The following is a 13,696-nucleotide window of genomic DNA, read 5'->3' as shown; positions in this document are numbered from 1 at the left end:
TACACGTTTTTCATTTTTCTTTATCTTTCTTTAAAACACAAAACACATTAACCCACAGAAAACAGATAGTGTGTCTCCCTCCCTCCCTCGGTCTGTTTCTCTCTCTCTTCAAACAAAAACACACTGCTTCTGTTTAACCCTCTCTCTCTCTCTCTCTCTCTCTCTCTCTCTCTCTCTCTCTCTCTCTCTCTCTCTCTCTCTCTCTCTCTCTCTCTCTCTCTCTTTCTCTCTCTCTCTCTCCCTTCTCAATTCAATTCAAGTCAATTCAATGATGATATTCATCATCATTGAATTGATGAAATGAATATCATCATTATTCTCTCTCTCTGTCTCACACACTTACACTAAACACACACACACACACACGAAACACTTGTAAATATAAATGCACACAGTTCCTCTCTCTCTCTCTCTCTCTCTCTCTCTCTCTCTCTCTCACATGTTCTCTCTCTCTCACATGTTCTCTCTCTCTCTCTCTCATGCTCTCTCTCTCTCTCATGCGCTCTCATGCTCTCTCTCTCATGCTCTCTGTCTCTCATGCTCTCTCTCTTTCTCTCTCTCTGTCTCACATTCTTTCTCTCTCTCATGCTCTCTCTCATGCTCTCTCATGCTCTCTCTCTGTCTCTCACACTCTCTCTTTCTCATGCTCTCTCTTTCTCTCTCATGCTCTCTCTCTGTCTCTCACACTCTCTCTCTCATGCTCTCTCTCATGCTCTCTCATGCTCTCTCTCTGTCTCTCACACTCTCTTTCTCATGCTCTCTCTTTCTCTCTCATGCGCTCTCTCATGCTCTCTCTCTGTCTCTCACACTCTCTCTCTCATGCTCTCATGCTCTCTCTCTGTCTCTCACTCTCTCTCTCTCTCTCTCTCTCATGCTCTCTCTCTCTTTCTCTTTCATGCGCTCTCTCATGCTCTCTCTCTCATGCTCTCTCTCTGTCTCTCACACTCTCTCTCATGCTCTCTCTCTCTCTCTCATGCTCTCTCTCATGCTCTCTCTCTCATGCACTCTGTCTCTCACACTCTCTCATGCTCTCTCTCTTTCTCTCTCATGCTCTCTCTCTCTCATGCGCTCTCTCTGTCTCATGCTCTCTCATTCTCTCTCTCATGCTCTCTCTCATGCTCTCTCTCTCATGCATCAAGGCCGTGCAGCATTGTGCTGGCAGGCCTGGCTCAGCTGAGGGGACGTAGCTGCTCAGGTAGGTGCAGCCAAGTAAACTGGAGCTAGGCATCGTCCTCTCTCCAGACTGACGATAGGAAAATTCCATTTAAGTCTGTTGCTCGTCCTCCGAGGGACGTCCAAAAGAGAGGGAGACGAGAAAGATGGAGTGGGAGAGTGCTTAAGAAGGGATAAATAGAGGGAGAGCGAGGTGTGTGTGTGTGTGAGTGTGTGATGAAGGATGTCCAGGTGGGGCACGGGCAGCATTAAGGGGTAATGGTAGAAAGTATTGCCATTATAATGTGTCAGTCTCATAGCTGTGGGACTGGAGGACCATATAGTCCTGAACCTGCGCCGCTCGGCTTCCCAGGGAGCCGTGTGTCTGAGAGCCTGCTGCAGACTTCCTATTGAACCGCAGGATGGTGGTTGATGATGGTCTTGGGGCAGTGGTGCCTGGTTATGGGCCACGAAGGCTCGTGGTCGTGTGTATGCAGGGCTCCTTCCAGCCCAACACTAGCTGGTGTCAGTGACTCGTCCATGGTACATGATGGACACCAGTGTGTGAGAGACACACCTGGTGAAGTCTGTGTGTGTGTGTGTGTGTGTGTGTGTGTGTGTGTGTGTGTGTGTGAGAGCCCCTATACATGAGGGACTGGGCTCAAGACAGTAGTGGATCTAGAGATTTTTTCCTGGGGTGGCAAAGGGGTGGCAAGACTGTGTCCCAGAGGTGGCAGCTGCCACCCCTTTGCCACCCTGTAGATCCGCGCCTGTGAGGGGGGGGGGGATTCTAAATCGGCGACTTCTGTTTGAGATGAGTTGGGTGCGGGTCTCATTGACCTTCACCATGCATGTACATAAAATATACTTTAAAAACACATTATCTGATTTATAAATGGGGTGGCAACAGGGGTGGCAAGACTGTGTCCCAGAGGGCTCAAGACCTGGCGAAGTCCTCACTGAAGGGTTCGTGAGTCAGTACACCAAATCATTACAAGCTCATTCAATCAATCTATCTATCTGTCTGTCTGTCTATCTCTCACTGTCTATCTGTATCTTGCTCTCTATCTATCTATCTATCTATCTATCTATCTATCTATCTATCTATCTATCTATCTATCTATCTATCTATCTATCTATCTATATCTATCTCTCTGTCTATCTATCTATATCTATCTCTCTGTCTATCTATCTATCTATCTGTCTATCTATCTATCTATCTATCTATCTATCTATCTATCTATCTATCTATCTATCTATCTATCTATCTATCTATCTATCTATCTATCTATCTATATCTATCTCTCTGTCTATCTATCTATATCTATATCTCTGTCTATCTATCTATCTATCTATCTGTCTATCTATCTATCTATCTATCTATCTATCTATCTATCTATCTATCTATCTATCTATCTATCTATCTATCTATCTATCTATCTATCTATCTATCTATCTATCTATCTGTCTTTCTGTCTATCTGTCTATCTCTGTCTATCCATCTAATTATCTATCTATCTATCTATCTATCTATCTATCTATCTATCTATCTATCTATCTATCTATCTGTCTATCTCTGTCTGTATATCTATCATCTGTCTATCTGTCTGTCTGTCTGTCTGTCTGTCTATCTGTCTATCTATCTATCTATCTATCTATCTATCTATCTATCTATCTATCTATCTATCTATCTATCTATCTATCTATCTATCTATCTATCTATCTATCTATCTATCTATCTATCTATCTGTCTATCTCTGTCTGTATATCTATCATCTGTCTATCTGTCTGTCTGTCTGTCTGTCTGTCTGTCTGTCTGTCTGTCTGTCTGTCTGTCTGTCTATCTGTCTATCTATCTATCTATCTATCTATCTATCTATCTATCTATCTATCTATCTATCTATCTATCTATCTATCTATCTATCTATCTATCTGTCTGTCTGTCTGTCTGTCTGTCTGTCTGTCTGTCTGTCTGTCTGTCTGTCTGTCTATCCATCTATCTATCTAGCTGTCTCTATCTGTCTGTCTGTCTGTCTGTCTGTCTGTCTGTCTGTCTGTCTGTCTGTCTATCCATCTATCTATCTAGCTGTCTCTATCTGTCTGTCTGTCTGTCTGTCCGTCCGTCCGTCCGGTTAATCAGCCAGTCAGTATAATGAAACTTTATTAATGGAGCACATGTCGTGTGTGAGAACGCGGTGCACGCTGTATGAAGTGGATCAGGAGAGACCAGGTGTTAACCTCCTGCTTACAACCCGAGAGCACGTGAGCAGGTAGATGGATGGACGGGTGGATGTGTGTGTGTGTGTGTGTGTGTGTGTGTGTGTGTGTGTGTGTAGGGAGAACACGCTGCAAGAGAGGCCAAGTGTGTGTCGGCGCCCCCGTACATGGTTGTGTTGACAGTGCTGTTGATCTACCTGTTGTGAGCGCGACGCTAATTGCACGTGGCATTTTGACAGGACTCGCACTCCCGGTGATGACACGATTACTGTTCAGCGCCCTGTGACGCCGGTACTTTGACACGTGACTAGATCTGCTACTTTCCTCGAGTAAAACGTTATAGCGCCCCCTTTCAGGGGGGAGGTGAGATGTGAGATGATGGAGTCGCGTTTCTGAGCAACGTCATGGACGTGGGCGGCACGGTGGCGCAGTGGTTAGCGCGGTCGCCTCACAGCAAGAAGGTCCCGGGTTCGAGCCCCGGGGTAGTCCAACCTTGGGGGGTCGTCCCGGGTCGTCCTCTGTGTGGAGTTTGCATGTTCTCCCCGTGTCTGCGTGGGTTTCCTCCGGGGGCTCCGGTTTCCTCCCACAGTCCAAAGACATGGAGGTCAGGTGACTCGATACTAAATTGCCCCTAGGTAGGAATATGTGTGTTGTGTGTGTGTGTGTGTGTGTGTGTGTGTGTGTGTGTGTGTGTGTGTGTGTGTGTGTGTGTGTGTGTGTGTGTGTGTGTGTGTGTGTGTGTGTCGGCCCTGTGTGAGATTGTCTTCCATAACCCCCCCCCCCCCCCGTGGAGCGCTGATGGATCTCTGCCATGCTGTATTCCCTGTGCCCTGAATATTTAAATGTGGTGAGGAGGATCCGTGTTTTGATATTCATCGGGCTAATCATCGTGGGAGGCGCCGTTGAAAGAGACGCAGTGGGAGGAGGAGGAGGAGGAGGGGAGGAAGGAGGGTAGAGGGTGGTTGGTGTTTGACAGACAGATTGCAGTCACACCGAGCCAGCTTCTCTGCTCGCTGCATCACTGACGCTGGGGTGCGTGGGTGGGAGATAGGAGGGTCCGGCCCGAGGTGGAGAGGGGATCTGGCAGGGGGTTGATGCCTCCGAAGCTGCTGCAGACAGATAAGATTTTTACTGACACCGGTGTCAAGATGCTAACTGCCGCTCCAAAACTTACACACCCACACACACACACACACACACACACACACCAGGCATACACAAAGAAGAACTCGATGGGGTGAGGGGACGCAGGTGGGATTGGGTAAGCGTGAGGGTGGGAACGGTGCGGTGATATGACGTAGAAATGAAATGACAGGCGTCCGGGTAGTGCCTACCAACACGGGGATCGCCGGTTCGAATCCCCGTGTTGCCTCCGGCTTGGTTGGGCATCCCTACAGACACAATTGGCCGTGTCTGCGGGCGGGAAGCCGGATGTGGGTGTGTGTCCTGGTCGCTGCACTAGCGCCTCCTCTGTTCGGTCGGGGCGCCTGTTCGGGGAGGAGGGAGGATACTGGGGGGGGAATAGCGTGATCCTCCCACGCGCTACGTCCCCCTGGCGAAACTCCTCACTGTCGGGTGAAAAGAAGCGGCGGGCGACTCCACATGTATGGGAGGAGGCACGCGGTAGTCTGCAGCCCTCCCCGGATCGGCAGAGGGGGGTGGAGCAGAGACCGGGACGGCTCGGAAGAGTGGGGTAATAGGCCAAGTAGAATTGGGGAGAAAAAAGGGAGGGCGGTGAAATAACAAGGTGAGTTCGGGGGAAGAAGAAGCGACGGCTCCGAGGCGGGAGGAGGAGACAGTGAGGCACCGCTGGTGAAGAAAGGGGGACGTGACAAACAAGACGAGGACAACGTTCGAGCGAGGAGACAGGAGAACGGCGAGGTCGGTCTGGCCTCTCCTGTCACCCACTGAGAGACTGGCGACGGGGACGCCTCCAGAAGCTGATGTGATACCGGGTGGTGTTTAGCTCACACCGAGGACATAGACGACCCATAGACCGTTTAGAAAGGACGCCACCCATTGGTGTCTGAAGGGACATTGTGAGCGCTGTGAGTGGCTGCTGCAGCTAGAAAAGCGCCATATAAAATACAACTTGACTGCTTGATTGATTGAAGCCTAAAGAGGTTTTCTGCTCACCGCCATCTTGTCAGTTGTTAAGAGTCAGGAAATCCAAATTTGGGCATCAGAAATCCACATTTGGGCATCGGGGTGGAGCTTAGTGGAACCTCTGTGGCAGACAGGTTGACAGACCTGTCAATCAAGGCGGACACACCTCAACATGCTCCTGTTTTAATCCTTAATATCTTAACAAGGCAGCACGGTGGCGCAGTGCTTAGCGCGGTCGCCTGACAGCAAGAAGGTCCTGGGTTCGAGCCCCGGGGTAGTCCAACCTTGGGGGGTCGTCCCGGGTCGTCCTCTGTGTGGAGTTTGCATGTCCTCCCCGTGTCTGTGTGGGTTTCCTCTGGGGGCTCCGGTTTCCTCCCACAGTCCAAAGACATGTAGGTCAGGTGAATCAGCCGTACTACATTGTCCCTGTGTGTGTGTGTGTGGGCCCTGTGATGGCCTGGCGGCCTGTCCAGGGTGTCTCCTCGCCTGCCGCCCCAGTGGCTGCTGGGATAGGCTCCAGCATCCCTGAGAGCAGGATGAGCGGCTTGCTTAATGGATGGATGGCTCTTCTTAACAAAATGATATTTTTCAAAATAAGCACCCTCACGCTGCGTCCCAGACCTGGAGGAAGTCTGCTTGAGTTTCGTATTTGAAGGTAAAATTCTCTCAGTGCCTTACTTTGGATGTGCTGAAGAGCACCGTCGAGATGAAAGAACCCCAAACCACCTGTGTCCTCGTCAAACCACAGGAACACGCTGCTCCGGCTGAGTCGTGCGTGGGCGAATTCACCAACCAGTCGCGAGCAAAAGCCAAAAATCGAGAGTGTCGAAACAATTAATTTTTCATGCGGCTGCAAGCGGCGTTGAGATTTTCAGGGTGGCGTTCGGCCCTGCCCTTCGTGTTCACCCCTGTGAGTTTGCTCTCGTTGTCATTTCCCATCCTTGCTGCGGGGGGGGGGGCATCGCCCGTCACCGTTGCATCAAAATGTCTCATTGCCGGGGTGATAACAGCCAGTCAGTAGTCAGGCAGGAAGAAACAGTCCGCTTGGATGGCGCTGATAAGAACAGCCGCTAAGTACGCCTCTGAATACCATTTTCCAGTCGTGAATTAAGCTGGTGTGGCGTGTCAGAGGGCTAGATGGTTTTGATCAGTGTGTGTGTGTGTTTGTGTGTGTGTGTGTGTGTGTGTGTGTGTGTGTGTGTGCCATGTGGTATTGATAATTATCTCAAATAATTTTCCCCTGATTTGAAATGAAAAGACTTCGATCATTTTTCAATAATGACTCTTTCCTCTCATGTCTTAGCAGAATCCAGATGAGCGATAAGGTGACAGCCAATCACGTTGCTCCTCTGCTACACCGTCTAAACTAAGCCACGTGGTTAGCTAGCGCGTTTGGTCGACCCACGCGACGCTTCCCAAGAATTCGTCGAGTCAAGTGATCTGGGCATGCCTTCAGCCCGTTCACCCTTTAGGGGGATGGAATTGAGGTGAGAACTTCCATTGGACTGTGTGTTCATTTGAGACTGTCCTCCACCAAAAAACCACCCCATAGGTCGTTTGTACAAGCAGCTTATTGCGACCCATAGTTCCGTTTTTAACGTCGAGCGACCTCTAGTGGTCGTGTACATAACACACGGCCGCCGCTCCGGTGGCCGAGCGGAATAAACCGCCGTTCTTGCGACCCGCTCGTCGTGTGGCTGGGAGGTTCGTATCCCAGACTCGCCGTAACCGGTCACGGCCAGAGCGTCCACGGGGTAAGGCATTCATTAGGCCATTCTTACCCGAGGGGTAGTGGGTGTAGGTCGGTGTAGTGTTCGGGGACTCGTCGTTCTCCAGCAACCCCTCTGGCCCACCCGGGCGCCTGCAGCCAAGCAACTGAAAGCATTCTCCCTACGCCTCCTTCGCGGCCTGAAGGTGACGCAATCCATGCGAGGAGGCTTCATCGTGTAAAATAGCGAGAGCAGCCGACACGAGTTTGAAGGAAGCTGGTGTTACGACTATCTCCTTCCTGTGGAAACGTGAGCCAGGGGAGTTGTTCGACAAGAGTTACGGCCATATGCCATTGGGTTAATCGGGTGGGATAAGGGGGAAAAACTAGAAATGAATTTAAGAAATAACAAACGGCCTATGTGGTCATATGGGTTGGAGGACTTGCTGGTTCATTTGAAAACTTCTCTCTACCATTTTTTTGGTTTCCTGATGAGGTTTCTTCTGCGGAGTTTGTCCTTATCCGAATCAGCGATCTGAGGATAGGCGGTGTTGTACATCGTGGCGGATGGAGTTGTGATTGTGAAGCGCTCAGCAACTCAATGGTGATCGAGGCCTATACAAATAAACCTGACTTTACTTGACTTGACCTGAGGCGTCCCATTGGTGTTAGAAGTTCTGGCCATTTGTTCAGTGAGCGGCTGAACGTGACGTGGTCCATTAGACCCTGTTGAGACTTCCTCAGTACTGAGTAATGTGACCTTCTGTGAACGACGGCTGTCATGGATATCCAAAGCAAAAGTCCTGAAAATGATTTCTTAAAGAGAGTGCGAAACCCTGTATCATTTGGTGAAATGGATTTCCACGGCGGCCCAGTGGTTAGCGCTGCTGCATCACGGCGAGAAGGTCCTGGGTTCGAATCCCAGGCCGGCCCAGGTCCTTTCTGTGTGGAATTTGCGTGTTCTCCCTGTGTCTGCGTGGGTTTCCCCCGGGTGCTCCGGTTTCCTCCCACCATGCATGTTAGGGTTAATACTCCTGTCTGTGCCCCTGAGCAAGGCAGTGGAAAGAAGAACCGGAGTTGGTCGCCGGGCGCTGCAGCTGCCCACTGCTCTACACAATAGGATGGCTTAAATGCAGAGGACACATGCGTTGTAACCTGTACAATGACGACATGAAGTGGCTTTAAAATCTACTCAGACAGTCCCGCGTGCGTTCTTGCTTCGTTTTGACATTGAATGACATTGACAATGCTGCAAATCAGAAATAGAAGAAGCAGCTGAAACGGTCGACTGGCCTCTGTTTGCTTTTGCAGAAATTCCAAAGAATCTGTTTCCTTCGGCATCGGTTGCAGAGTCCCAACACATCTGCTTCAATTTGGTGTCTTGTTTTTCTTCTTTTCTTCACAACTTCCAATTCCCCTGAATGAGAACATTCACCGACAACGTCCAATTTCCCTAAAAAGGTAAGACAGCCGCTGTCTCCTGCCAGGGGAAAGCTCCCCAGACAGCATCCGGATGTGGGCCACTTCAGGCAGTTGATGCGGCACTGATTGTCTTCTTCTGGCCCTGACAAAATGGATGTGAGCCTGAAGTGGCCCACATGTATAACAGCAAATATGGCCCAAATATACTAAATCAAATGTGGGCCTTTTTTGGCAAAGATGCGGCGCTCTGGGCAACATGTAATCTGGATGTGACCCTGAAGTGGCCCGTGTGGTAAATGGTGAATATGGCCCAAATATGCCAAATCAAATGTGGCCCTTTTTTGGCAAAGATGCAGTGTTTTGGGCAACATGTAATCTGGATGTGACCCTGAAGTGGCCCCGTGTGGTAAATGGTGAATATGGCCCAAATATCACAAAACAAATATGACCACCTTTGGCAAATATGTGGCACATGCGGTATTGCTATGGCTTGGTTCTGGCCCAGATCTGGCAAACAGGAGCGGACCGCCCAAGTGCCATCACTCCACGCGGTATGTGGGCCGGATGGAAGTGTCGGGTGTGGGACGGGTCCGGGCCACAGCAGTTTTTCTATCTGGAATCTGACACCGGAGATGGTATTCATATGATGACAAGAAGGTCCTGGGTTCAAACCACGGCATTGTCCAGCCTTGGGGGCCATCCCAGGTCCTTTCTGTGTGGAGTTTGCGTGTTCTCCCCAAGTCTGTGGCGGGGTTTCTCCGGGTGCTCCGGTTTCCCCCACATGCATGTTGGGGTTAATACTCCGGTCTGTGCCCCCGACCGAGTCATGGCAGGACAAACTGGAGCCGGTCCCCGGGCGCTGCACGGCGGCGGCCCACTGCTCCTGGTGTAACCTACAAAAAGACTCACCGCCTTAGGTCGAGCGGTTAGCGATGTCGCCTCGTGGTGCAGTACAACTCCGGTTCGAATCCCGCAGCGGGCGAAAATACGCCGGGTTGCACTAGGCTACACAACTAGGATGGGTTGAATGCAGAGAAGATTTCCCCCGCGGGATCAATAAAGTGTATCCAAAACAAATAAGATTGTCTGCACAGGCCTGGCGACGGGACACCGTTTTATCTAAATCTCAAAACCACTGTTTTTTAAAAATCATCTCATCCTTTTCCCGCGTTGTAAAAAGGGACTGTAAAGGTTTGTTTTTCTTATCATCATCTGCTCACATTACGGTGTAGTTCTTTATTTCTTCATCACAACAGTCGCAGTGTGTACTGAAAGAAGGACGCTCCCAGACCCGTGTTCAGACCAGTCTGTGTTTACTCCGGACTTCAGCGGCCGCCCTGAAGACCGGATGTGGTGGGGAACCGCGGAGGCTGAGGGAGAATCTACCGCCGGCTTGTTTTCCCAGCTAACTCACTCCGCTGCTCTGCATTAATTGCAGTAATCAAGCGCAGATTTAAAGAAGCAGTATAATCTGGTATGCAAAACAGCATTGTAATTACAGAAAAGCTTCTCCACAAACTCACATTTCATTCGGGGACCAAAGTGATCCTCCTTCACAGTGGACAGAAATATTAATTTTGCTTATGTTGTGATAAAAATAATCATTTGCCATGGCATGTCGGTCACATCACCCGGCACTGTGTGTGTGTGTGTGTGTGTGTGTGTGTGTGTGTGTGTGTGTGTGTGTGTGTGTGTGTGTATGTGTGTGTGTGCGGTTGTCATTGGGTTGTCACTTTGGGTTTGTGTGTGTGTGTGTGTATGTGTACGCACTGTGTGGTTGTCATTGGGTTGTCACTTTGTGTGTGTGTGTGTTTGTTTGTGTGGGGATATTGTGCATGTGTGTGCGTGCACTAGTGTATTAGTGTGTCTGTCTTAAAGTATATGAATCTGTCTGTGCATGTGTCATCACATAGTGTGTATGTGTGTAGTGTGTGGTTGACATCATGGGGTTGTGTGTGTGTGTGTGTGTGTGTGTGTGTGTGTGTGTGTGTGTGTGGTGTATCACTTGGTGTTGTGCTTGTACCAGCCTGAGTGTGTGTGTGTGTGTGTGTGTGTGTGTGTGTGTGTGTGTGTGTGTGTTTGTGTATTTGTACCAGCCTGTGTGTGTGTGCATGTGTATTTGTACCAGCCTGTGTGTGTGTGTGTGTGTATTTGTACCAGCCTGTGTGTGTGTGCATGTGTATTTGTACCAGCCTGTGTGTGTGTGTGTGTGTGTGTGTGTGTGTGTGTGTGTGTGTATGTGTGTGTGTTTGGTGTATCACTGGGCCTTGTGTTTGTACCAGCCTGTGTGTGTGTGTGTGTGTGTGTGTGTGTGTGTGTGTGTGTGTGTGTGTGTGGTGTCTCGCTGGGTGTTGTGTTTGTAGCAGCCTGTGTGTGTGTGTGTGTGTGTGTGTGTGGTGTCTCGCCGGGTGTTGTGTTTGTAGCAGCCCGCCTGCCTGAGTGCAGCGGGGCTCTGGTAGCGGCAGTGATGAAGGGGTGAGGGGGGTGAGGGAGATGAGGGGGTGAGGGAGATGAGGGGGGGGTGAGGGAGATGGGGGGGGGGTGAGGGAGATGAGGGGGTGAGGGAGATGAGGTGGGAGGTGAGGGGGGGTGAGGGCGTCTGAGCAGCGGAGACATGCTGGAGCACTGATGGCCTGACGAGCAGCTGTGGCCAGCGTGGCGCTGATGCCGGGAGAAGGGCTGACAGACAGACAGACAGACAGACAGACAGACAGACAGACAGACAGACAGATTAGAAACAGATTTTCAGACAGATCGACGGACAGATGGAGGGGGAGGACACACGGGCAAGCCGGCAGGGGGTAGGACAAATGAATGAACAATTTGGGAGGAAGATATATTAGTAATGGAGGAGACCGGAGGTCTGCAGACAGACAGAGAAACAGATCAGTAGAGAGGGAGACAGACGGGGCAGAATGGCCGACAAGGATAGACTCGCTGGCCTTGGGCTAACGGGTCGGACCCTTTAGTCGACCGGTTAGCGCGGTCGCCCGTGGTGCGGGAGACCCGGGTTCGAGTCCCGGCTGCGGCGGTCCCCGGCTGCCCCCCTGAATTCGCTACAACAGCACGAACGACCGTCTAAACGCGGCCCAGCTCGCATCGGCGTTTCCTTCCCGCTCCAAGCCGCTGTCGTTACTGTCGTTGCCATGGCACCGTGTACCGATTGGCCAAGCTAACCACAAATGACGCAACACAGGGAAGCCGTTTAACACGCGCTCCGCTAGGCGCTGCCGTCAATCAGGGTGTGTTCTTTTCCTTCACTGACTAATTGGCAACAAGTTCTACACATGTTACATTGTTACAACACGAAGGACGGCGGTGCAAACAAACATGCCGCGGGGTAGGGGGGTAGGGGGGTAGGCCAAGTAAAACATACAAATAATAGAAAGGAAACTAAAACAAGAACATTTAAGACACAACAGCGAAGATCACAGTTCATTTACGTACATATTTTACAGCGGACACGTGCCGTTACCGTTTGGGTTTTTTGGGGGGGGGGCTTTTTATTAGCTCTAGGATCAATACTTTCTATGTACTGTTCAAAAGCTTTATAAAAAACACAATAAAAAGGGGTCTTTGGTTTGTGAACTTGCGCTTATGTGTATGGAATCTAGCTAGGATGGTCTTCCCTCAAATTTACTGTCATCGGCCAAGAATCGGGAAATAACTCGCTCGTATAACGACGCAAAACCTATGTGTAAGGAGTCACGAATGGATTCTGACGCATCTTTCCGTAGAGTTCTGGAATAATGACGACGCCCGAACAGATGGGGCGCCGTTCCCGGACGAGCCGAGCAAAAAGAACAATTTATGTTTATGCCGGCCTCACATTTCTCGAGAAAATGCGTAAAATTTATGTAAAATGTCAAAGGAAGCCTCTCGTATCTTGTTAGTCATAAAGTGTGTGTGAGTGAGCACACTTCGGACTTTAGACCGAGCGGTATTCTCAGCAGAGTTGCTCCAGGAAGTAGTCACGTCAGGCTTCGTGACAAACCTCACCCTGAAGTAAACCAGGATATGGTGTTTTACTACTGGGTGGGGGGGGGGGGGGTTGTCCATCCATCCATCCATCCATCCATTATCTATACCCACTTATCCAATTCAGGGTCGTGGGGGGGGGGGGGGCTGGAGCCTATCCCAACATGCATTGGGCGCAAGGTAGGAACACCTCCTGGACAGGGCGCCAGTCTGCCACAGGTGCACACACACACACACACACACACACACACACACACACACACACACACACACATCTATGGCCAGTTTACAGTCCCCAGTTCACCTGACCTACATGTCTTTGGACTGTGGGAGGAAACCGGAGCCCCCGGAGGAAACCCACCCAGACACGAGGAGAACATGCAAACTCCACACCACCATTCTGGGGCTCGAACCCAGAATACTCTTGAAGTCGGGAGAGCGGTGTTTGTGTGCAAAAGACAGATTTTATTTTTTTTTCTTGAGAGAAACTTAATTAAATTCAGGGTTGTGGGTGGCTGCAGTGTGCACTGGCAGGCAGGCACGGAGCTGCAGGCGGAGAGGAACCTTGAATAGGCTGCCGGTCCATCGCCGGAGACACACACACACACACACACACACACACACACACACACACACACACACACACACACACACACACACACCACTATGAATACCTTCAGGAAATTCAAAGTCTCGGGTTCACTGAACATGCATGTCTCTGGACTGTAAGAGGAAACCACGGTATGCTCACAGGAAGCCCGCGGTATGCTCACAGGAAACCCACGGTATGCTCACAGGAAGCCCACGGTATGCTCACAGGAAACCCACGGTATGCTCACAGGAAGCCCACGGTATGCTCACAGGAAACCCACGGTATGCTCACAGGAAACCCACGGTATGCTCACAGGAAGCCCACGGTATGCTCACAGGAAGCCCACGGTATGCTCACAAGAAGCCCACGGTATGCTCACAGGAAGCCCGCGGTATGCTCACAGGAAGCCCACGGTATGCCCACAGGAAGCCCACGGTATGCTCACAGGAAGCCCACGGTATGCTCACAGGAAGCCCACGGTATGCTCACAGGAAGCCCACGGTATGCTCACACGGTATGCT

The 13,696-nt window shown here is 50.5% G+C and overlaps 1 protein-coding gene across 2 annotated transcripts in view; it reads left to right on the top strand.

Annotated features, from left to right (window-relative positions):
- The window catches only part of asic1b (acid-sensing (proton-gated) ion channel 1b), a 373,411-nt gene that overhangs the window by 149,129 nt on the left and 210,586 nt on the right, over window positions 1–13,696 (top strand). Inside the window, exon 4 of one of the 2 annotated variants that reach the window (XM_056273039.1) lies at window positions 9,469–9,522. The exons of the other annotated variant lie outside the window; for it this stretch is intronic. Within the exon in view, the coding sequence (XP_056129014.1) occupies window positions 9,469–9,522 (54 nt within the window). The remainder of the gene's footprint in view (window positions 1–9,468; window positions 9,523–13,696) is intronic. 2 annotated transcript variants of the gene reach the window in all.

Source organism: Lampris incognitus, chromosome 2, assembly GCF_029633865.1.
Source record: "Lampris incognitus isolate fLamInc1 chromosome 2, fLamInc1.hap2, whole genome shotgun sequence".
Taxonomy (NCBI): domain Eukaryota; kingdom Metazoa; phylum Chordata; class Actinopteri; order Lampriformes; family Lampridae; genus Lampris; species Lampris incognitus.
This window is presented reverse-complemented; position numbering and strand designations above follow the sequence as displayed.